This window comes from Nanorana parkeri, unplaced genomic scaffold (assembly GCF_000935625.1).
Source record: "Nanorana parkeri isolate BGI_ZX_2015 unplaced genomic scaffold, ASM93562v1 scaffold1, whole genome shotgun sequence".
NCBI classification, from domain to species: Eukaryota; Metazoa; Chordata; class Amphibia; order Anura; family Dicroglossidae; genus Nanorana; species Nanorana parkeri.
Window position 1 is genome coordinate 7885773 of NW_017306269.1, and position 26430 is coordinate 7912202.

The 26430-nt window shown below is 40.6% G+C and overlaps 1 protein-coding gene across 1 annotated transcript in view; it reads right to left on the reverse strand.

Moving 5' to 3' along the window:
• The window catches only part of THADA (THADA, armadillo repeat containing), a 454862-nt gene that overhangs the window by 330267 nt on the left and 98165 nt on the right, over positions 1 to 26430 (reverse strand). The window contains exons 21-22 of the mRNA XM_018556404.1: positions 14382 to 14514; positions 3559 to 3681 (exon numbers count right to left, since the gene is read on the reverse strand). Coding sequence (XP_018411906.1) covers positions 3559 to 3681; positions 14382 to 14514 — 256 coding nt within the window. The remainder of the gene's footprint in view (positions 1 to 3558; positions 3682 to 14381; positions 14515 to 26430) is intronic.

Here is a 26430-nt window from a genome sequence, read left to right on the forward strand (position 1 = left end):
GATATACTGCGGTCCTGCCTGGCTGCTGGACCGGTTCCGCAGCCTCTTCTCCCTCCGGTCTAAGGAACTGTGACACCATAACATGCACTGACTTGCATTAGACGTGGGGATGCCAAGGGACATTGCACAAATGGAGTGGAGGGGGAAGACAAGTGAGTGGTCACTCCCGTGGGACCAAGTATCTGGAGAGTATATCTTTTTTTATATTAGACCCTAAACCAAAACAAGCACTTAGCCCTTGCAGTGCGGGGGTAGCCCCACTGCAAGGGTTTCAATTTCTGTGAGATCCCGGAGTTTCAATTTCTGGGAGATCCATTTTGCTACACACTTCCTGTTTTTCACTTCCTGAATTCCTGTCCAGCAACCCCAGAGCTCCAGTCCACAAGTCAACATATAAGCCAAAAAAAAGGGTCACACAACTAAACACAACCACACGTGATAAACTGCAGCTTGCATGATAGGGACCTCATTATTACTTAAGCTAATAACCATGTATTTTAGTGTGATCGAACAGTGGCTCAAAATGAGTATTCATTCAGATTTCACTAAAAGATGTGAAAACTTCCAGTGAAATACATTTTGTAGGAAAGGTAAGCATGCAAATGAGAGGCAAGGTGGCCGCCAAAAACTGGGCCGTAGGCCAAAACACTCTTCTCTGTTAAAAAAAAAAAACAAGGTTTGCAAAATACACACATATCAGTGCCAAATAATATGAAAGCAATGCTTTAAGGAGATGCAGATACGCGGCATGTACGAACATGCACAAAAACAGTATGATTGAAAACAACCAACAACTACAGTAACAGATTAAATTCAATGGCGATATGAAACCCATATTGTTTTAGATGAACAAATGACTGACTTAAAGTGGACCTAACATAATATAAATTTTTTCATGCTAGGCATATTCTCGATTTAGGCTGGGTTCATACTTGGGCAGTCGTAATATGCGCGTCAAACACGCGTTTTTGCCGCACGGTTTTACACGCGTTTATGAAATCTAATATGCGGAAGTCAATGGATCCGCACGGAAATCCGCCCCAAAGAAGCTCAAGTACTATTTTGAGCATTGGGCGTTTTTCAGCGCTGATCGAAACACCCAGGTGGGAACCATGCCCATACCAATTAATAGGATTTCACTTGCTGAGCGTTTTGCCCAGGTGTGAACCCAGCCTTAAAGTGAAAAGACTCGCCTTCTGGCTTCCCTATTAGCAAGAAAGCCATCCCTATGCTTCTTGTCAGAAAGCCTTGAGCCGGCTTTCTGGCCAATCAGGAAGCCAGGCGTCGTGTAATGACGTGGTACCCGGCTTCCTGATTGGCCAGAAAGCTGGCTCCATGCTCCCTCGTCATGAGGTGATGAGGGAGCATGAAGCCGGCTTCCCAGCCAACCAGGAAGCCGGACGCCGCATCATTACACGACACCCGGCTTCCTGATTGGCCAGCTTTCCAACCAATCAGGAAGCCGGGCAGCGAGTCATTACACGCTGCCCGACTTCCTGATTGGCCAGGAAGCCGGGCTGCGTGTAATGACTTGCTGCCCGGCTTCCTGATACCGGACGTATCAGGCTAGGCATCGGGGCATTTGGGCGAGTACTGGTATCGGTATTGGTGCATCCCTAGACCTAACATAATAGATTTTTTTAATGTTAGGTGTATTCTAGACTGAAAGCGGGCCGAACTGGAACTCCAGGAATTAACAAAATTAACCCTTGCAGTGGAGCTACCCTCACACGGTGAGGGTTACCTGCTTGTTTTTCTCAAGGGGCCAGAATACACAAGATATACTCAACTGATCCTCAGTCCTGCAGCAGTCAGCAATCACCTCTCTCCCCCCTCCACTCCGGGTCTGTAATGTCCCTAGGTGTCCTTACATCTCGATGTAGATGAATGGACCTGCATTAGGCTGGCCCATACACCTATCAATTTTTTTCGTTTAACCCATGAGCTGAACAAAAAAAAACAAAAAACTGACCCGATACCTCCATCAAAAACAGCGTGTCAATAGAAGAATCACTGCTGTTTGCATTGTATTCCGACAGGTCCCGCCGCCGAGAGCTTTAGTGCAATATTTTGCAATTTTTTTTATGTTGGTGTAACTGGGATATATATTTAATTTAAATTAAATGTTTAATTGGGCTTTAAATACAAATCCAGCATGCAATCTCTTTAAGGTACTTACAATGATCAAGCCAAGCTCAAACGCTCCAACAATCATTCTCACTCACATGTGCTGTAGAAGCATGCACATTCACATAAACAAGAAGACAATAACAATCACCTGGAAAAGCAAAATTGGAAAAGCCAGTCAACTCTCTCCCCTGCCCCCCAGAATCCCCTAAAGAGAGAGCTGTACTTTGTAACCTAAATTAGGGCTGCATAGGAGCTGACACAGATCCAGTTACTACTACAAATGGGTCACACTGGCACTCCGTCCTCATGCCATCCTAATTCAGGCTGCAAAGTACAGCTCTTCCTGAGCTCACTAGTTTTGGTTGTTGAAACCCTGAGGAACCTAAATAAAAGAACCTAAACGAATCTTCAAGTGAGATGAGTGCTCCTAACCACACATCCAGGATTTGATCCTGCAGATGCCATCTTCCCCCATCCTTGGCAAACCATAGAAGCAGCTCCCTTGGACCATAACCAGATTCATACACTACACACCAATTGTTATTACCGGTTACTTCCTTTAAGGCATACATCCCCCATTTTTTTCAGACTTGTATCAAAAACAATTTCTACTTCTACTGGCCCAGCGCTACCTCAAATCTATTTGTTTTCCTATGGAGAGGGAAGGGAGTTACACAACAGGTGCCAAGGGAAGAAAAGGGGGAGAAACAGCAATGCACCATGAAAAATCTATACTAGGTGATAGATTCTTCCCCTAAGAACGTTTGTCAGGAGATGGTGGCAATGATCAGGGCAGCTTAATGACAGATGAAGATGTCCAGACCCGGCTGTAAAGTGCTGAATATGGTGAACGGTCCGATGTGTTACTTATATAGCACAGTTAAAGAACATTTAGCAATGGGACACAGAATGTCCATTTAGCTAAATTATGTTATTAGTATTAACTGAAGTTCTTCAGTTGCAGCTAATAGGAACAATTTTAATTTCTTGCATTTTGATAGGACTGTAAAAACAGCTGCGAGAATAATATCACGGTGGCTGTTTTAAGACTTGTATCCAAAATGTATCACCACACATCAGAAAGCAAGATGACTACACAGCACATTAGAACCGGTTCTGTCCAGCCAACGCAGGGTTTTAGCTGGATCCTATTAAACCAAAACTGATGCCATACAGTACAGGCTCACAGAAGCCAGAAATTACACAAAACTCTCTGTGAACCACATCCGGAATAGGCCCTGACAGTTGGATGCATTTTCCTGTCATTCTTGGACCCGATGCAGTGACACGAGGGACAGGATTCTCTGACGCTCTGTAATTTTGCACTGGATTGTAAGTAACTGTGTTAAAAGCTGTAAAGTTACATATAATGTCCTTTGTTGAAAGAGGGCTGCTGTGGCTGCCTAGCCTGTGTAATATCACCGTCACCTGCGGGATTGTGCTGTTATTTCCAGACAGGTCACTCGAAGGCATAGCCAAGTTTATTAATTCTTTCATAGTCATCTTCAAGAGGCATGCTTTACTGTTCTTGGGTTCTGATGCCAAGAGGGCCTGTGGAGAGAGAGAAAAAGAAATAAAGTATTATCTGTGCAGTCTTAATGAGAGCAGTTTCTTTTCTTCTGCTGTCTTTTTTAAAGACAGGCTCCATTACGGAAAAAAATAAAAAACCTCTACGTAACCCATAGTTACAAGGACCACTTGCTACTGACATCTATGTTTCAGTTCAGCAAGTTCTTGGTATATGTTCCATATACTATGGATGTTTCACCCTAAGGAAAGGCTGTACATTTTCAAAACCTAGTTATTTACTATAATGCCTCAAAATCACATCATGATACATGTCTGAACATTATGATGGCCATGGCATAAGCTGAAAATAGAAGATGTCAATTAACCCAGCTTTCCTCCACTCTCCTTTCAGCAGCATGTTTAGGCACTCCTGTAATTGAAAAGTCACCTGGTGCACAGGTGATGATGGGAACAAAGTCAAACTGCACCTAAAACATTTCTTTTTGTTTTAGGTAAAGTTGGGAGGGAATTAGAACTCTCAGGCTGTGTTCCTGTTGAGAAGAATTCGACTCACTTCCTGTCTTGATTTTGGGTGCTGGAGCTTTCAGCTAAATACATTCCAGGTACATCCAAACAAAAGGTTTGCAAAATCTTAGTTTATTTTCTTTAGAAAGCAGCCACAGATAAATAGTTCAAAGGTTAAAAGCATTTAAAAAGGTCTGCCAAACAGCGTTTCTCATGCAGGCTGCACTCTTGCTCAAGTTTTGCAATACACAGTAACAAATGCTAAAATTGGATGATGGACTCTCTTCTCAATCTGGTAGAATGTAACAATGAACAGGTGAGCACTGGGATCTGAACCTATAAATAAGGTGGATTAGTGAGATCTTCTGTGGCATCGTTTGATTGCAAAAGGCATTTGTCTGCAAACATCCCTTGGATAAACTATGAGTGCCATACAGCTCTCTTATCTTATTGACAGAGTAGAAAAGCTTGTCCCTTGCCAGCATGTAGTACAGAGGGACCCTTGCTCTCTGTGTGGAAGCAGTGGCTCCTCTACAAAAGGTCCAACATGCCCCCGCCAAGTCAACCTATAGCCGTACAATCGACAAAGCTCATGCTTCCTGCTGATTGGGGAGAGCTAAGGAATGACATTACTGCTGCCTGAGGAGGTCCAAATGAATCCTATTTGGATAAAATATTAACAATGAATCAAGACTTTCCAAGAATAAATATTTAATTCAACATTTATTTAAAAAAAAAAAAAGAGAAATCAAGAAAACCTTTTATATAGATGTCTAACTTTATATAGAAGGGTAAGCTGTAAAAATCATACTAATGGTTTTAATACAGTAAATGAGTACGTGACACATTCAGTGTGTTTAAAACCCTTCAAGATCAGATGTCCTTTTGATTTTCGCTTGTCCAAACATCTACATGGACAATAGCTGCTTTGTTTTAGAGTCATTCAGCTTATAAAAAAAAAAAAGACCTGAAGACAGACTGAATGCGAGTGCTTAGATAAGGATGTGACCCATTTCTAGCTAGGCAAACCAGACTGTACAGGCAAATCACCCTTTCTCTGCTGTTGATATTCTATGGACTGCACTACAGCCTTATGGAGTGCTACAGCATGGAAAGGATTTAAAGTGGAACTGAACTCAAAAAGTGAAACGGTGCTATCTTATGGGGGAAATGTAAAATTGTAAATTGTGCCTAAGCAGTGCCCCAAATTACCATTCACCTTGAATTACCTTAAAAATAGCAGCACACTTCCTGAAATGTGAGTGCCTATAGCCTTATGGCTGTATATATGAAGTGTGAGCTCTAAGGTACTACTGCCTCTGACTGCTAGTCTCATTTGGTGATGTCACTACTATGCTAATCACAGTTCTCCTTGCTGGAGACTTTGGCATGAGAAAACAAAATCCTGCCTTTACCAAGATGGCTGCCTCATTACACATACAGAATTGTGATTAGTCCTTTGTCTGCCTTTTTTGGGCACAGCTTCAAGATTTCAGTTCACTTTAACTGAAATGTTTAGACCAGTGAGCTACACAAAATATATCATTAGGATAAGGTGAACAAATGCTTAGTTTTCCAAATCATATAAAGAGACATTGTCACCTTTCCCATGCAGTGTAAAGTGACAGTGTCTCTGTAAAGGACATCCCTGACATCTACTTACCTTACCTGTGCTCCCTTGCAGTTCCTTATTTCTCTGCAGCCCGGTGACACTACCTTGCACCAGGTAAGGAGGAGCAAGTGACACACTCCCTTGTAATGGTGCCTGGGCCTAGCATCCAATCCTTGGCCTGATAGAGAGAGAGTGACATCACACTTCCCCAAATTCACCAACACAGCCAATAAAGACTGTAGAAAAACGGGACCAAGTCTGGAAAAAAATTGTACCCTGATGCTGTTCAAAGCTGGGCTAACTATGGACGTGTGACAAAAAAAAAAAGCCATTGCTGAACAATTCATGTCAAATTTTAATGCTAAAAACTCTAATATGCAACCAAGTAACCAAATGGTAGCTATGAAACAGCTGCAGGGATTTTAGTTGAGATAGGAGAAGCTGTCCATGAAACAAGTCTAATCCAAAGGCTGCTCAAAGGTGGGCTAATTTATGGAAATGTGACAAAAAAACCATTGCTGAGTAATTCATATAAAATTTTAATGATAAAAAACTTTAACAAGCAACCAAGTAACCAAAAGGTAGCTATAAACAGCTGCAGCTATTTTCCATGGCAGAAACTGTCCATGGAACAAGTCTAACCCAGAAACTCTTCAAAGCTGGGCTAATTTTTGGAACGGCTAAGGTGGCCATACACTGTACGCACCTAAAAAAAGATTAAGGTTGATGGAGCCAAATATGGGGCAGTTCTCTTAGAAAAATGGTTTAACTCTGCAAGAGATCTGCGACTGGATCAGAGGTTAAGATTACAGTAGGACACTGAATAAAACGGTACCACTGTTCCAAAACATTTGACAGAAGAAAATGTAGAGCATTCTTATTGCTTAACATGTTATGGTATTCACCATAAAGCATTTTAAATAAAAATGGAAATACATATGGTGGAGCATTTTTTTTTTTTTATTTAGATATTGGGATTCTTTGAAAAGAACTGATGGTTGAAATGTAATATGTCTTTTCCTTTATACTAAATAGATGGAGACAGCTAGAGAAAAAATGCCTTTATCAAAAAAATGTTCAATGCCTGTTAAAATATTAAAGACTTAATTCTTATATTAATATTGCCTTCGACGGGATTCACACTGTAGACTAGTCAAAATGCTGTATTGTATTGCACTTATTTTTAATGAGCATGTTACGGTGAGGTTTGTTGCATTTTATAAAGCACATTAAAGTGTATGTATTTCCACTGACTAAAGATTCAAATGAGCTTAAACATGTTATTGTAATTTCAAAAGTGATTTTTAATCTTCTTAAATCTGCAGCTTTATTGAAAAAATATCTAGTGCTCAACAATGAAGGTCCTTCTTCAGGTACTTCCTGTTACAGTAAGAGAACGCTCTGCTCTTGTTTATTTAACGGTCTTCCAGAGCAGGCTGCAAGTGGCCACTGTGGGCATCGTCAGGGATTCTGCCCTAAGAAATGCCATGCAGCTATTGCAACAGGAGGTAGCCACAAAAAGGATACCGGCAATCGCGGTGCTGAGAAGCAACAAACGATTAAAAAAAAAAGAAGGTGGAAACAAAAATGGGAAACTTGATTTTTTTAATGATACACTGTACTTTAGCAAATTAATTATTCGGTTAGATTTAACATCTACTTTAACATGCGTTAAAAAACACAAACTATCTACTAAAATGCCATAAACGGTGCTAAAGGCACAGTGTTTTTACAGTATAATGCCTCAATGTGAATCTAGTGTTTCCAATTTAGAGCAAGAAAATGTTGACATTTTAAAATGGAGAGCTACAGATATCATTAAAGTGTTTATTAAACCCTCATTTAAAAAAGTTTATGTAGCACCATACCTCATATACTTCTATTGTTGCTGTCCCCTCTGTCTCTGTAGCCTCTTTTTGAAGCACAGTGTTGGTATTTCTGCCTATAGGGTGAATAGACTTCCATTTAGAGTTTCCTTTAAGCCACCCTAACGTGCACGGTCCCAGATGGGACTATGAAGGTTTGGAAAGAGGGACCAGCTGAAGGCATATTAGATTGAGTATGTATACAAATTATGGGCTGGACACGAGGATACAGCACACCTGACAGTATCAAAACCGGCATGCATGTGCACTATGGGCTGGGCGCAAGAGCACAGGAGGCCACCTGATTGTATTACAGCGGGAATGCATGCACATTATGGGTTGGAAACAAGGGATCATGGGACATGTAGTCCCAAAACAGGCAGCCACATGATGCAACAGTGAGCCCTCTGGACATTCAAGAAAGTGGAGCAAGACCAGAACTGGCTGGGCAAATGTAACTTTTTGGGGCAAAATACTGACAAAAATAGCCTGCCAATTGTAAATAATAACGTGGAGCTAAAGGGGAAAATACTTTTATGACATACAGCAACTAACACCCTAAAAAAGTTTGATGGTCCCTACATTCCTATTCCAATGAACAAATAATAAAGCATGGCCATGTCAAATGGACAGGATGGAAATGATTTACAGTAAAACTCCACTTTTAAATTCCAACTTCATACACACCTAAGCAATAACCTGAAGGCTTTAGATAACAAGCACCAAGAGGAAATATTTCATAACAGGAAGCTGGACCTGCCAAAATCCATTATATAATAGAAAGTGTTAACTAAGCAAATACAAGTCTTAAAGCTGCTGTATGAACAAATACCTGTCCTTCCACTAAATATTATCAACTTGTTGGTTTAAGATAGGATACCACGATACAGAACACTGTACAAGGGCAAGTCACAGCACGGCAGACATGTTAAGTCATTGTTGGCACCTGAAACAATGAAGGCATCAATGCCAGCCCCTAGGTTGTGCTGGTAGAGGCAATATTAGGTATTTGGTAAGATTTAGGAAGATTGTACACTTGAAATATTTTATTATCTTTAATAATCAGAAAATCCAGCCTTTAGTTAAAGGGTTTTCTACGACTTATCCAATTCCTTCTCAAATCTTCTGATTGCTACAGATAAAGATACCAATTCCTGCAGGATTTAGGCTTATTCTAAAACAGACATTTTCTTTGTCAAGAAGAAACCTTCCCAAAAGGGTCATAGCAAAATAAAGAAAACCAGAGGTTTTTACCTTATCCTACTCTAGTACAACCAGCTCTTGAGAAATAGCCTTATACAACAGCTGCCTATGTAAAGAGTTACACACTAAAGGGGTTATTCACTGCAGACGTCTACAGCTATTCTTAGCCATAGAGCAGCTGCATTAAGCCCGCTTCACAATCCTTCAGTCTGGTAGGAAAAGCATGGGGTTCTTCTACAAATTCATACTAGACCCTTTAAGTCTGGTAGGAATTGTTAAGGGGGGGGACCCCAACGCCCAAAACCCAACGCCCACTGACATGTCAGGCACATGGTCGCAGACCGCGTACCTGACTTGCGGGAGCAGCTCCATGGTCTGCATCTGTGTCGGATGCAGACCGCAGAGCAGCTCCCTTCAGCTCTGGCTTCCTTCGGCCGGAGCTCTGACAGTTCTGAGCTCCGGCCGAAAGAAAGGATGTATGTGAGGAGGATCGATCCCTGGTTATCTTTGAGTGATTACTGAGGTCTGCTGCAGACCTCAGTAATCACTCTTAGATAACCAGGGATCGATCCTGCTCACAGCCTACTCCCTGCAAAGACGTGAACAGGTGAGGGGGCTCAGGGTTGAGTGTATTATTATTTTGTGTGTGGGGGGGTTAAGGGGTAGTGTATTATTTTGTGTTTGGGGAGTATATTATTTTGTGTGTGGGGAGGTTAATAAGGGGGAGTATATTATTTTATGTGTGTGTGGGGGGGTGTTAATAAGGGGGGGAGTGTATTATTTTTTGTGTGTGGGGGGAATTTTATTATTGTGTGTGTGTGGGGGGGCGGGGCATGTAACGACTTGCATTGTGCGATGGTTGTAAGGTCATTAAAATGTCCTACGATCTGCCCATCTTGGACAGGCAGATCATACTTGCGATCATCGCAAGCCCTCCGCGCTGAAGGCTTCCGATGATTGCAGTGCAGAGCGGGCAGTGTGCACACCGGCCTGGGCGGCATTCGTCTTCCGACCACGCCACCAACCTGCCAAAAATCGTATGATTTTCGGCAGGTTTTCCAGCATGCTTGGAAGACCAGAGACGTGCGACCGCTTCTACTGTAATGCCAATACACCTGCAGATTATCGTACGATCGCGGGATCACCCACAACTATCGTACGATAATCGGCAGGTGTATGGGCACCTTTAGTGTATGTGTATATTAGGCCCCATTCACACCTACAGTATATTTCAGGTGTGATTAGAGATTCCTGTGTCAGGAACTTGCAGCAGGAATACCTAATCTGCCGTTTACAAGCGGAAACTATCATAAGATAAGAATTATCATAGGATTATTTAGGAGGGTGTGTTTAGGGGCGGAGTTAAGGCCAGGGCAGGGTAAGGGTTAGGAGGGGCAACTGGTGGCTAGTAACTCTTAAGGCCTGGCTACTAGTTCAGGACTTGAAATTTTAAGCCCTGGTATACGCCATATAAAACACAAGTTTACTCCACTTTGGAGACTATCCCAAGCACAGTGAAAGATTCCTAAGCATTCTGCAGACAAATAAAGTGGGGAATTAAATATTTACTGAGAATCTCCTGTACTGTTAAGCTGAATATTGAGCCTTGAAGCAGAAAATGATTTTGACAGCAATTCACTGACTATCATGATACAAATTTTAATGATATTTAGAAGCGAAAAAATGCAACATTGTAAGCCCACTTAGAATATCAATGTTAAATGTTGTCAGAACAAGAATAACAGCGGTGGGAAAATCTCTCGACCTTGGAGAATACCAGTTTTATGGTACCTAGAATAGCAATCTAGACACTTTTGGATAGGATTCTGTTTGGCAGCCAGAAAATTATGTTATAACTGAAACAATAAATCTTTGTTCAACACAACTAAACGTCTGTTGTGTTTTATCTCTGGCAGAAAGGATGGGAAGCGCAACGGCGTCTCAGAAAACAAAAGCGTGATGTTCTATAATTACTTATCAGCACCTCACCATGGATCAGAAGTAAATGAATGTATCATTTTTTACTGGAGGCTGCCAAATGATGGACAGAAGTTGTTTCAATGGTAGAATGTCTTTTAGATAACTGGTATTAGTGTCCAAGTTTACATTTACAGTACTGTACTTTCAGACATTTTCTACTAAATTCCTTTTGCTTTCTCCTAACTTTCATTGTCTTCCTATTGGCCTTCTCCTAATTCTTTGCCTTTGTGTGTCTTTCTAGTATCACCTGTTTTCCAGGATTTGCTGGACTGTACTAACTATACCACAATGACAGAATGTTGCGTTGCAGAGTTCTGGAGTGAGAATTAAGCCAATGGGACTAGGCAGAGTAGGGTGTAATCAGTCCCAAGACTGTCATGCAAAAATCAGTAAGCCGGACCACTCATGGACTGAAGAGCTTGAATCTGAGATTGGAGAGTCAGCAGTTTCTCCTCTGGAAGAAACTGGCCTGGGCTGTGTCCCGGAGTAGACTCATACTCAAAACTAAAAGTCCATTTTGGCGATCTCTTCTGAAGTTTCAGGACCCATCTGAACCACTCTAATGTCTAATCAGTCAAAGCCACATTGACTGAAATAGCCTGTGCCAGCTGTTCCTTCAACAGGAGGTCGGATAAGTAAGCCAGAACACTGGTGAATACCCAAGGTGCTGACAAAAGGCAGAGGGGGAGGGTGACAAATTAGTACTGTAGCGGCCCCACAGCATGTAGGTATGCATCCTTGATGTCAATCAAAGCTACAGAGCCTCCCTGGTAAACGGAGGCAATGACGATCCTGGTGGATTACATACAGAATTTAGGAGCATGAATGTGGATATTCAGTGCTTTTAAATCCAAGATGGGTTGGATGCCTCTGTGTGCTGACACAGGAAGATTGAATGTGAGAAACCAAGGAGTGGGCAGGGCACAAAATTCCAGCTTGTAGGCCTTAAATACCACTTCCCTCACCCAAACATTTCAGATACAACCGTGCCTCGTCCCCCTCATCCCCAGGAGGCGCACCTTCATGCCGACAAAGGTTTGCCTAAGGATTTAATGGACTTTGAGCCCCATGTCTTGCGGGTGGACTGGGAGACAAGCTTAGAGTGTGTCTGAATGTCGATGATGTGGGAGTGAATTTACAATTTTTAAAAAGTTACTCTTAATAGTACACTTCCCGGTTTGTAAGTGTGCCTTGGCACACCTACTGTGTGCCAAGCCACACAGTAGCAAGAGGCTATTTTGAGTGTGATATGGTGATGTCACTTTGCTTCTGCTCACCGTTTCCCTTCCTAGAGGTTCTGACATGAGGAAGCAGAACCCGGCCTATACTAAGATGCGCATCTACACAAAGAGCCAGCACAGAACAAGGATTGGTAGGTCAGTAAATGGGGAAAAAATCAGCTGCAGGTAGACCAAAGGCAGTACCGGTGACCAGTCTTTTGCCTTCTACCAGCCTTTTTTTTATCAACATTTGAAGTTAAAAGATCTAAATTCTAACCAGATATCACTTATTTTGCTAAAGCAATGTGTATCAAACAGCTGCTTTGTTTTTTATTTTCATAAAATACTGTGTTACATACAATTGTAATGATCACTTACAGCCCCTTTGCTAATTTTTGTATTTTACTTAAATGTGGCAATATAATATGGGGGTAGGGGTCCTGATTCAATACAGAGATGAGTGCTGCTCCAGGTCGGTCCACTCTATCCACTTGTTGGGTGGACAGCTGGCTCATTACCTGCAAAACAACCGCATACAAGAATGGGATTTTGTGGCATGCTAAAAACCCATGTGTATCTTTTTTCCATCAATAAGATTAACCACTTAAAGGCCATAGTGTTTCACCCCCTTCCTGGCCAGGCCATTTATCAGTATTCAGTGCTGCGGTACTTTGACTGATGTTTATTCTATCATGCAACACTTTACTGAAACGATTTTCATACCATTTTTTGGGGACAGATAGAGCTTTCTTTTGGTGGCTTTTATTCACCAACGGGGTTTTTATTTTTTACTATATAACCCTAAATTTTGAAAAAAAACATGTTTCCCTATAAAATTTTATTAAACATTTATTTTTACCCCAATTTTTTGGTACAATATAAAAGACGGGGTCACGTCGGGTAAATAGACACTAAACATGTCAACCTTTAAAATTGCGCACGCCCGCGAAATCGCAGAAAACGACCGCAGCCAAAATTGGCCATAGGCGACGCTTTAAACGCTTTTACCGCTCATCAGTTTAGTGTTATCAGTGATTGATGGCCCTAGAATTATTGTTCTCACTGCGACGTTCGCGGCGATATGTAACATGTGCTGCATAATGGGCGCAATCGTCGGTTTCGTACATAGGCGCACCCGAAGCATGTTTGCGTGTGTATGTGGGGGGCGGGGGACTTTAAAAAAACATTTTTGTTATTTTTTTTAGCTTCTTTATGTTTTTTAGCTTCTTTATTTTTTTTAATGCTGTCATTTTTTTTTTTTAAAACATCCCTGACGCATTTCATAGAAACGTGCGGTTAAACAGAGCCTCCTAAGGCCTATTAATGCATTAAAAGATACACACGGATTTTTGGAGTGCGGCAATTTCCCTTCCTTGTATTTAGTTGCCCTGATTTAATAAGTGGGTTTTGCTATTTAGTGCAAGCCGAGTAGATTTTTTTAAGTTTAGCATGGTTGCATTACTTGATTACCAAAATTAGCATTTCACCATTTCGCTTGTTGCAGATATAAAGACATTACAAATTGCTTTTGAAATTACATGACCATGTTAAAGTTTTTATACGTTTCAGTGACTGAGTTTTCCATATATTTTGAAGCAGACCTTTACACTCAAAAATCTAAATTCTACCAATGCATCCCTCTATGTATGATGATGATTAATAATAACATAGACATGTCAGGTGTACAATGCTGTGATTTTGAAATACTTATACTCGCAGAGCATTCACTTCCTGCTTTGAAAGGGAAAAAATGACTTCAGTTTGGCAAAGCAATAGACACTGGGATTGCCTTGCCATGAGCAGAGCATTGCTGGAAAATCTCATCTATAATCACATGAGATCTCAGGGAAAGGCATTTTCCTACCCTGAGATGATGTGCATGGTCACATGTCCTAGTCACATGTCTAGTCACATGTGCCAGAAATCAAGGAAGTAAAAGTAAAAGGAGTGCTAGTAATCTACACTTAGTAAACATGGCTACTGCCAGAAGACTGGGGAATAAGGTATGCAAAGGATACAAAGCCTGCAATTATCTAGAAGTATGTGTTTGTAGATTGTCATTACTAAACATTTCTAAAGGTGTGTTTGTTATTTTAAAGATATGGGTAAAGGTCCGCTTTAAGCTTACATCAAATCCTGTGCAAAAAGTAGCTTGAAAAAGTACCTGCTCCCACATATATTTATTAATTACAGTAAATACCCTAGAAGGAAACCATCATTCCAGTTTTTATTAGGAAAAAAACAAGGGGGAGGACCTGGGTTCTCTTGCATATTGGATTAAAGATACACAGTGGTTTCATTCCCATAAAATAAACCATGCACAGCTTGCTCAGTTACCTGTATGTAAAATGGAATTCCAGCACTGCGTCTGGTTGCACAGAGCCTAGAAGATGGATCGCTAGATTTAATTTCCTCCAAGACGTTGCATAACCATTGGCGTGGTAAGCTGCGCAAGCTCTCCTCCTTGCATCTGAAAGAAACAAACAAGCTGGGGAGGTCATGGAGGGCAGTAAGTTTTATTAAAACCATGGCACACCACTTCAAACACACATGACACGGGGCTTCTCTGAAACAATCAAACCATTCACAACCACCTATTTTGGTTTTACACGCATCCAGATTTTTAAGGAATACTGGCTGTATTTAATCAGAATACAATCCGATTCCCTGTGAAACAAGCGGGATTGCAGATTTTTATCATGAATACTGCATGCCAATTGCACCCAGTGTAAACTGATTATGAACATCTGTCTAAAATCAGCTGACAAAGACTAAATTATTCAAATAAGACCATAAAAACTCCAGGCAAAGATATACATAGATAAATATAGAGCTGAAATGTACGTGTGAACTGTCTCATCTACTAAACGGATTTGCAATTCTGTCCAGTCACTTTGTGATTCATACATCTCTTTCTGACAGTGTAGCCAGGGGGGTGACACCATATTCTGTGTTTGTGTTAAGGAACCCTGTCGGGTCTGAAAACAAATTAACAAGCACCTTTGTGGCAGGATCTCCCGGTAAAATTTTAAAGAACGCTGCAGATTTAGAAATAGTAAAAATAATGTTTAAAATGACATTAGCGTGTTAGGAGTTTTTATAAGAACTTAGTGACTAAGTTTAGATGTGTGGGCACTTCCAGATACTACTTATGTTTTAGCTCATGTATAAGTGTAGATAGCTAAAGCCATACTCTAGGCATATTTTTTAATAATGTGCTTGTAAACAATAGTAACCTCTCCGGAGGTATATCCCATGGCCGATCGGCACTTTGTCTTTTTAATACTCTCTTTATATATAAGATTTCTTTAAAAAAACAACCCAAAATAAATAATTCTGCTCCCCTATCCCATATATTTGTACACTATCTAAAACAAGTTTTGTCTGGAGTTCTACTTTAAAGTGACACTAAACTCAGGAGTTAAATCTTAAGTACAATACGAACAAAAATGTAGCTTATTTGTGTATCAATCAGCTGTAGATCCTCAAATCATCTCTGAATTCATGCTGACATTGTCTTTCCTTCTGAAGGGTGGCTACTTCTGTTCCCCATGGTCCCTGTGTGTGTTGTAAAGTAGTCACCGCTCCAAGCTCACTCCCGTGATGGACTACAATCTCAATACAAATTAGCTAACTAAACATGACATTGTAGTCCATCACGTGAGCGAGCTTGGACAGCTTTACAACACACACAGGGGCCATGGGGAACAAAAGTAGCCACCCTCCAGAAGGAAGGACAGTGTCAGCACCAATTCAAAGATGGTTTGATGATCTACAGCCGAGTGATAAACAAATAAGATACATTTTTGGTAATAGTTAAGCTACTTGAATGCATTTTTGAGATTTAGCTCCTGATTTTAGTGTCACTTTAACTGAATTAGCGCCAAACGCCAGTAGTTTAATTAAAGGACTTTACTTTAGCACCAGCCGCATAACTGTAATGTATATATGAGTAGTGTTCAGCCTAACACAAATATGTTGTGCAAGGGTTGAATGCTTAGTGAAATATATTTAAATTCTATTCCAAAACTGCTTAATTTAATTTCCTGCTTGTGAAATTGACTTAAAATATGTTTCAAATGTCTAAGTAATTGAAAACAAGTTTTCACTCGTGGAAAGGAAATCTTCATGATTACACTAAGTCTAAGAAATAGGACAGAAAAGCATAGGGCGGGCCAGAGAGCTCTCATAATGATATTCATTATAAATGGCCTAGCCAAATGACTGCATTGAAGAAATGTCTCGTATAACACTATCTTTGATCACAACTTCCAATAGGTAACTGGAGTTGCACATATTGCCTCAAAAACCCACAATTCTCCAGAACTCTTTTCCATATATACATATTTACTACATTCTAATTAAGTACACCTTACTTGAGGGATGTAATCTAATACAATGTAACAGAGCCTAATACTGAAAGGGTTATGCCAAAACCATTGAGGGATTGCATAGCAACAAAACATATGGGGTTATTTTGGTAGATTAGATGTTTGCACGTATATCATGTATATAACATATACGCATAGAAGCCTGAGTTAATGCAGGGAAATATAAAATCGATCCAAAGTCATGCTTATGCGAGCCATACGGATTGTTTTCTCTCTTTTAGCATGCGGGCTGAACAAGAGAAAATCAGTTGATTACCCAACCTGCTCTAACTAGCATGGATAGAGGATTCTCCACTGCCAGCTGCTGCATTCAGCAGCTCCGGCACCCATGGCTGCCAGAATACAATGGCGCTGCTGAACAGTGACTACATTTGCAGGGATGCAGTGACTGTTCAACCGATAATTACTATATTTTATAGTGAAACAGCCTGGAATTAAAATTGATTTTGATCATTTTATTTAAACAATAAACCTAACACTTTGAAAGTACAAAATATTATTTAGCAAGATAGAAAAGTTGATGAAACAAAAGAGCAGAAGATCCTCCCCTTACAGGCTCATGTCAGACTGAAACAGGTTTTCCTTTAGTATTGTCCTGCATTTAGTGGCGTTCATCTTGCTCTGAATCCTGACCAGTTATCCAGGCCATGCAGATGAAACACATCCACAAAAACCAACACACTTCACTGTGGGGGTGGTGTTCTCAGGATAATGAACACTGTAGGCTTTCTGACACATTTAGCATTTTGTCACAAGGACATAACATTCAGTTTTGGCTTGAGTAGGTAAAAAGGACTTACACATTTTCTGTGCCCCATTTGCATTTTGGCGAACTCTGAATGGAGTAGACTAGGGTTGTTTTTAGCAATGACTTTCTTGTTCTTTCATAAATCCCTCCTTAGGCATAACTGAGTATAAGCAGATATCATTCTAGAGACAGTTATGATCATGCCATATTCTTTGAATTTTGAAAAGTGGATTTAATGGCACTCTAGGGCTGTTCAATGTTTGGAATTCATTTTATAACCCGATCCTGATTGGTGATGTGGTAATCTCCTAGGTTTTCATAGCGTTATCTGTTTAGATGTGTTATATTACAAATATGTAGTACCTTCCACAAATAAACGTTTCTTTTTGAGATATTGTGACACTTTAAATTGCACACAGGTGGTCTCTGTCCAAACAATTATGTGATTTCTGAAAGCAACTGGTTGAACAAGAGCTTAATTTAGGGGCTTCATAGTAAAGAGAATTAATACTTTGCAGACAGTTTTTAGTTCTTGGGGTTTTTTTGTATGTCACTTGGAATTTTATATAGATGTTGTTCCACTTTAACGTTACTGACTATTTTGTGTTGATTGGTGGCATAAACCGCCAATTACATCTATTTCAATATCAGGTTCTAACACTACAAATTGTGTAAAAGGCCAAAGGGGATTATCACAACTACACTTCGCCTTGATGCACATGTATTTTTTTCATTTTAGGTTTTTTAGTTATTCATGTGCATGCTCGATATATATATATAAATGTAACTATCCATTGAATTTATTTTATCTGGGTCTCCAACCCAGTTGGGGAATATCACCTTTTTACTAACTTGGGTGCCCTTCATAACGTGGGGGGAAAAACATTTCTAACTTTTTTTCTTACTTTTTATGCTTAACTAGGACACTTTTGTGAAGAACAGTAAACATTTTTATTTTAATATGACCTGGAAATATTTATTGGGAGGTTTGTTGCTGTCTCTCGCATACAGAAAGCCTGGTGAAACAAAAGGTCGGAACTAAGAAGTATCTAATGGCCATAAGATCGAAAATTGACTTGGAAGTCTGAATGTAACTGGTGATACATCAAGCAGAGACCTTGCATGTACCTGACTGCAAATAACCAACTTTGAGAAATGTCATGACCTGCATACTAAGGTTTGAGGATTCCTATGGTGTATAGCAAAGGCATTTTCAGAAGGGATTGATACAATGGCTTCCAGTACCTATCCATCACTTCCAGGGTGTGTCCTCACTGGATGCTGCGGCCCCTCCCACTGGAGAAAGGATAAACAGTGCCCTTTGCAGAACCTGCTATCACACGCTCCAAAAGTGGCAGTGCTAATAGCTCAGAAAAATTAATACTTTACCTCGCCTGCCGGAGAGGTAAAGTATTCAGTTTTGTCTATTACAGTAAGGGGCTGCTGCCTGGAATTTTTAAACAAACCACAGGGTCACTTTACGCATAGTCAACTAAAATTCTGGAAAATGAATGCAAAAAACAGAATCAAATTCAGACTACAGCACAAAAAAACCCTGACCACCTTATTCTGACCTTCCTTAGCCTGACACGCAGTACAGATGAGAGGAAAAAAAAGCAGCCCAGCGCCCAACCCAACAAACACCAAGCGAACTGCCAGCAAATCATTAAATACTTAAACATCTTTAGCAGAACAATGAAAGCGAAGGTTCCTACGGAGCCTTCATTAGCCCGCTTTCCCTAGGACATGTCAGACTTTTCCCTTTTAGCGGTCCTCGGTGGCGTTGATGCTGAGGGCTTATGACAACAAGTCGGTCTGGTACATGCCAAGTGGAAACAGACAAAGGAGAAAGTTTGGACTATGTCACAGCCGCCAGATTCCACTCGAGTTTGCTGCAGGCTGAAATGTTACTATGAAATCGTCTTTTGTAAAAACCACAATACAGTAAAAACAAATTAGTGATTACATAAGGAACTTGATGAAAGAATCTCGCCTGTGTGTGAGATGAGACAGCAATTTCTACGCACAAAGCTGGCGATTTAACTATTGTGTGTGCAGGAAAACCCAATGACGGCGCACGCCGAGGCCTGGCCGATGCTTTTCTTTACACAGTTAAAACCACAGAACCAAGTCTGTGTATTTAGACAGCTTTGTACTTAAGCCCTACCCTAGCAGTGCAAGTCAGTGCTTGAAGTCTTCTCTCCAAAATAAATCAGTTTTCCTTAGCTAGTTCTTTGCTTTAATACTTGGACTCGCCTTTCCAGAACGTGCTTAAACTCTTCGAGCATTCATTTGAGCTCAGCTAGAGCACCTTCTGAGTGACTGCAGCAACAGAGGATGTGGCAGATAGGGTTTCACAATTCATTAGCTGGAATAAAGCTGTTGCAACCACACCTGTATAATATAAAGCGTGATAATCTTCTAAACAGTGGAGAGGAAGGAGTGTAAAATATCAGAGAACATTTTTCAGCAATGTAAGCAGATTCGGTTAAGAAAAGTGGCTCGATTCCAAGCATTCTCCTTTCATGGATGAGCACACTAAAGTCCTCCCCCCCCAAAAAAAATCATTGAATTATGGGTTATAAAATACTGTGCTCAAAAAAATGTTCCAAGTAGAAGTAGCAAAATAACTATTATACTCCAAGGCAGTTTTTTTTCTAAACTTGACTTTAAGTTAAACCAATAGTGCATATTACATCCCTGCAAAACATGCACTAACCCCCTTTCCCCAGGTGTGTTTATCTACCTTTGTGGATGTCTATGAAACAGGAACTATTGTTGGGACTTACACAAAGGTCTGGGAAACACTGCTGTAATATACAGCTTTCCACTTCATCATCAGGATCCACTGAATATCACATTGAAGCTTCAGATGATAAAAAACAAAAAGGTACACAGTCTTGATGTATACAGATTTTAATGCTACAGATTAAAAACAGTGAAGTTTTGCAGAAGAAACTATAAAATGCCTCCTAAAACCTCCTATTGAACCTTGAAACACACTAACCTTAAAAAATGGCTCACAGATTGCACCCAGTTCTGAAGCCTATTAGTACTCAAATATAATTACAACCATAGATACCCTCACTATGTTTCCAAGACTAAAACTTTGTACAACCTTTTGACAAAGAACTTGATTACATTAAGAAATTACATCATAACAGTGACGTGCGGTACCTTTGCTTCCTGGTGAGGCATTCCTCAGCATGCCGAAACCCCGGCTAGTGTGAAGGAGGGAGGGATTAGGAAGGGAGGAGACAGGGAGGAGGCTCCCTGTCCCTCACTTGTTTGTCACTGCTGAGACATCGAGATCGATCAGCACTCCATCCATGACAGGTTACACAGCGGGGAGGCTTTCCCTGCTGTGTAACCTGTTACAAGCCGTTCTGAATGGAGAAAAAGCTGTCAACGTCAGACTTGAAGCTGACAGCTTTTTCCTCCATAATACCAGGTGAGACTTTGCCTCACCTGCCTCCCCTGACCGCACGTCCCTGATATATAAGCTTTTATCTTAACAGTCCAGAAGGCATTCGATGGGCACTTTGGAGGATAACTGAATTATGGTATCTGGACTATCATGCATTATCAAGAAATCCAAAAGACTAAGATAGAGTAAGTTGGAGTGCTAAATTACTATGCAATACACACAAATGCCATTTCTTTATAAAAAAGAAAATACTTGCTACCCTTCTTTTCATCTATTGTTGCATCTCAGTGCTTCCGATATCCTGCAGCCTCTTCCTGTCTGCATAGGGCAGGGCAGACTTCGTGACAGTGGGCCATGCCTGCTTAATGTGTTTTGAAACAGCCCCTTGTAGCCTACATCAGAAGCCTGTGTGACAGCATAACAATGCAAGAACACAAAGAGAGACAAGGACAGGGTTGTCATCCTGTAACAGTAAGTCCCAGAACATGGACCATCATGGCAAGATCAGCATGTACTATTTTAAAGAAAGCTTCAGATTCATAAAAATATTGAAAATCTTTTTTCAAATGACATTAACACTTTAATTAGATTTTTGAGACGGGGTTTACATATAGTTTAGGGTAGTGAATATTCTGATTTTAGCACGGATGCTTATATTCTAGTCAAAATAAGCACTACACTTGTCTGGAATTGAATTCATAGAAAAAAAAAAGTGACAGTTGAGTTGTTTCCACAAAACCATTAAAGAAGTGTGAAATTATTTAACTAATAAAACAAATCCTGAAATAAGATAAAAGTATAAATGAAAATATTTTAACCCTGAACAGAGAAAAAAAATTATAGCTTTGCAGATATTTGCTCACAGTCATGCTATGCGTGCACTCTGGCACCCATATTACAGTTGAGAAAAAAAAGCCTGGCAGCTGGAAAATATGGCTTAGGTTCTGCACTTCCAGGCTATATTGCAAGCCTTAGTCCTATTCCTTAGGTTACTGCTTCCTTTAATCACAGTATTTAAACCCTACAAAGGAAACATATGAAAAAAATGTGTCCCAGTAGATCACAAAACAAGGAGCTTTTTCATTGCCTATAGCTTGACTTACTTTAGAATCTGATGTCTTGCCAAAATGTATTTTTTTGCAATGTTGAAAAAAATTATAGATATAAATTCAACATCAAAGGCCTTTTATAAGATGGCCAAGCGCCATTAAAAAAAGGCAGAAAATAAATGTACAGTACAGAAATTAGGGTATGGCAGGGCCAATAAAGAAGGATTTTCAAGCAGAGAAGTTTAATGTTCCATTGGCTAATGACATAAACATGAGGCGTATTGGAAACATTCCCATGTTGCATAGCAATTGACTGCGCCACATAGAGTATTTGACCAACATTTGTCAGAATGACATTTAAAGCTCAATTGAAGTCACAGAAATTGATATTGATATTGATTCAGACAGGTAGTTCAGACATCTACTTCAGTTTTCATGGTCTTATCTCCACTTTCTTGTTATAGCTCATGTGCAATTACTCATCTATGCCAACATAGAGTGCGGCTGGAGAAAGAGACGGAAACACATTTCTGTAAAAATACATATTTCAAGGCATTTCGTGGAAAAAAATAATTGAAAACCATAACTTATAGACGTGCAGAACTAAAAGAAAAATAAAAAAAAAGTGTGGACTTCAATAAGGTTTTAAGCTGACATGTGGAACAAAATTGTAGTTTGGTAATAGCAGAACTAAAGTGAATGTGACAGCGAACGCACTCTTGATGTGGAGGGGGGGGGGGGTGTTGGTGTGGTGTGGAGGTGGGGATGGTAGTAAAACTGGCTGGCAGAATGGAAGCAGGGGCTGGCTATGGTGTGCGGCTCCAGTGGGAACAAGTAGAGGTAATCTGTAGCACAAATGAAACCATTTTGCTTGAGAAAGCTGTGATCAACCTCGAAATGCGTTGGTTATGGAGATGTAATCAAACCTACATTGCTGGTTATGATATCATGCGCAATAGGAAATACCCCAGGACTGTGGTCTCTCAGATTCTTCTATAAGATCAATGATAGCATGGTCTCAGGAAGGTAGGACCAGAACTATGAACAGGGCTTGAAAAATCCGCTCGTCATCTCGTCTCTGATGAGAGGACGGCGGAGCCCGCCGAGTAGCTTCCCGACGGGCCGCTGTAGTCAAACGGACGTCCGATCGCTTGCATTAGCCACCACTGTCAGTGCCGTTGCCGGTCTCGAGACCCGCTGTGCCCGATGCAGCCGGGACTGGCACAGCTGCTTTGTGGCAGGAGATCAAAGGGAGATTAGTACACGATCTCCCTCTGTATATTACATCACTTTCGCATTCTGCTGTCACTCACCAGGTACAGAAGCTGGTGAAGCAGTTCTCTGTTTCATCAGCTTCTCTGGGGGTCCCTAGGTGACATTAGGGGTCTTGGAGACCCCTGATGTCTCCATAAAGAGGACCCGTTATGTAAACTGGCCTCTTAGCTCCCCATATGATAGCAATAAAGTTAAGTGTAAAAAAAAAAAGAAAAGAGTAATACAAAAATTAAAGAAGCATAATTTTTTTTTTTTTTTTTTAAGTCCCCCGCCCCCATATGCACACGCAAACATATGTGAGGTGTGCCTACATGTGAAAATGACGATTGCGCCTATTGTGCCGCACATATTACATATCGCCGCGAACGTCGCAGTGAGAGCAATAATTTTAGGGCCATTAATCACTCCTAACACTCGTTATCGTGGTTGTTTTTTTTGTGATTTGCAGGCGCTCACAATTTTAAGGCTTGACATGCTTGGTGTCCATTTACCTGACTTGTCACCGTATTTTATATTTTACAAAAATTATGGGTGAGAATAAATGTTTTTTTAACATGTTGTTTTTTTCCCCGAAATATTCGGACCTTTTTTCATTATATAGTAAAAAACAAAAACCCTAGTGGTGATTATATACCACCAAAAGAAAGCTCTATCTGTCCCCAAAAAATGTTAACATAAATTGCAGAGCTATAGTCTGGCTGACTGGTGACATTTTTGAGTGGCTGGTGAGACACACTTAAAGTTTTCAAGCCCTGACTATGAATATGGTACCATTGTTGGGGTACATCATGGAGGCATGCTTATCCCTTCCGTAGACAAAAGTAAATATTTTACACCAACAAGCCAAGATTCAGTCTCAGATAAGTTACATTGCTTTCTTTGTGAATGTCTGAAAAGCTTTGCATGTGAAGGTCTAAAAGAAAAAAATGCATTATTGTCATCTCATGAGACCACAAAGTTCAACATTCCATGTTGGTGGAACACAGAACCTGGCAAATCATTATTTTAATGGCAAGCTGGCATACTGTATCACATTGTAACCAATTAGAAAAAAAATAGCCATGTACTCAAAATAATGTTTGAAACAAACCAAACAGCTGGTTGCTATGGACAACGGCCCTATTTTCATTTAGTTTTGTTACAGCCTGTGTAGACAACCTTAGGACTTGTGTCAGTTTTAAACTGACACAATCCATTTAAAGTTAATTGTCAGGTGCTTTTGACCTGCAGTTGACCTCTTTCTGCCCTGCTCCAAGCAAGTTTGGCATTCCCATAGACTTGCATGGGAATGAAAAACCTCTTTGAAGCGAACAAAAGCCCGTCAAAACAGGCCTTTAACATACCCCGGCCCTGTACACAGGGCCTGTTTGACATCGTTCTTATGAAGAGAAACAGACACACTTCTTATGGAGCTCTTTTCACCCTTACTATATTTCCTTTTTTATATGATTATTGGCCAATAAAATTATTGCAAATGGCCTTTCATGTAGTAAAGTCTCAGCTTGTAGACTATTGGAAAATATTTTTCCTCTTAGCCTTGTTTTTATTTGGTTAAATTTGGAGCGTCCTAAAGCAGGAATGTTTTGTTTAAACTTCAGGCCTGCTCATTAGCAAGCTCTGACTTCTGAAGGGAGAGAGGGAAAGAGGTGGGCGGCTGCTATGACTGAAGGGAATTAAAGAACCCCCAGCTGTAGTAGCTATATTTTCAAATAACCCTCAGATATTTCTCGCTCAGAACTGCCTACGCAAAGGGTAGGATGTTCTCTCTGGAAACTATTTGGCTCTTTCCTGAAGTATTGGATGTTTAATAAATTTGAGAAAGGCTGGGCTGTTAGAATACCAGAGCCATACTTATGAGGGCTGGATATTGAATGTGCCACAGGCCGCAGCCTGCTTCAAAATAAAGTAATCAAAGAACAACTGGTCTCTTAACAGCAGGGGAAAAAAATCCTTCTGTGAACATATACATTCTATTGAGATGAATATTGAAAAATTACTTCAGTTTAACTCTTTATATGATTCTGACTGACACTTTTATTTTGATCTCCAGTATCCCTCTGTTGCCAGGAGCAACTGTCAAAAACAGGCAAGACAGATGCTAGAGTGCTGGATGTCCTCAGATAGATGGTCAGAGCAAATGGTATACAATGGCAGAATCAGAAATCTTATGGCCAGATCTCACTTAGACAGCCCTAGACAAGAAAATGGAGCAACAATAGACCACAGCAGATCTAACGGGCTGACCAGGATAAGCACTTGCAAGCAGAGCCCAAACAATCCAAAGGAAATAACTCAAGGCAAGCGAAGTCCCAGATGGGAACGTGTGAGCAATATCTTGCTGGATAGAGGACCGATGAGTACAAGGGCCTGTCTCAGCAGGGTTTGCTCTTGTTTCGATTCCATGAGTTTGACATCAGTGTGAGATCTTTCAGAATACATTGACAGGTGCATTTGACCTGCAGGTGGCCTTCTTCTGACTTGCTTCAAATGAGTTTTGCATTCCAATAGACATGTATGGGAATGAAAACTGATTTGAAGTGAACAAAAGCCTGTCAACAAATACCCTTTGACTGGAAGAAGGGGGGAAGGGGGGGGATATAAATGTAACTGCACCAGTGGTGCACTTACAATTAACCTAGCCTATACCCATTAAAAAAAGGACCACTTCTAATCTAGTTATAACATTGTTCTGCTCAATCGTTTATAAATTGGTCCATTACAAATTTGATTTTGCCGTGGTAAAGATGTGGTGATGAAAAGACTAATTAGCCGTAGCTTTTTTTTTTTTTAAGTGTAAGTTCACAATCTCCCAGGGTTACTGACTTTTCGGCAAATGCTCCTTCCCCTTCGCCTGTACAGGTGTACTATCCGTACCCAGTACTGCTGTCCAGCGCAGCCCAGCATTATAGATGTTTAGCAAATTCCAAGCACTCATCAGTCACCTCACCACACTGACCAATGAGAAAGCACCAATTAGAAGCACTTCTTTCTCCTTGCTTGACAGTATACTGAACCAGCGGAGGGGAAGGAGCGTTCGCCAAAAGGTCAGTATAGCGGGGCGGGCAGATTTGATCAGGTAATTCCATTTTCCCAAATTGAGAAAGTGAACCTACCCTTAAAATATATTGACAGGGATGGAGTTTACAAAAATGCAAAAGGCAAGGAACTTCTATTTTACCCATTAGTTAGGACCAACGCAAACCTTTCCTGAGGAACATTAAGGGATTTCCATTACTAATCCCTTTTTGAAGATTCTTGTTGTCTGGCTAGTAAACTAACCAACTGGGTTATAAGGGCTGGAACGAGTATGCATATCTGTCACACATCCCTATTTGCCTGCATTTTCCAGGTAAGGGACACAAAGTATTAACCTTGGTGTGGTGATGCTCCTTCATTAACCAATGGGCAGGTCGGTGAGTAAGCTGTATTGCTTAAAGTGCAACTGAAGCAAAACCTTTTTTTTGGGGGGGGGGGGGGAAGGGGGGGGAAAGGGTTT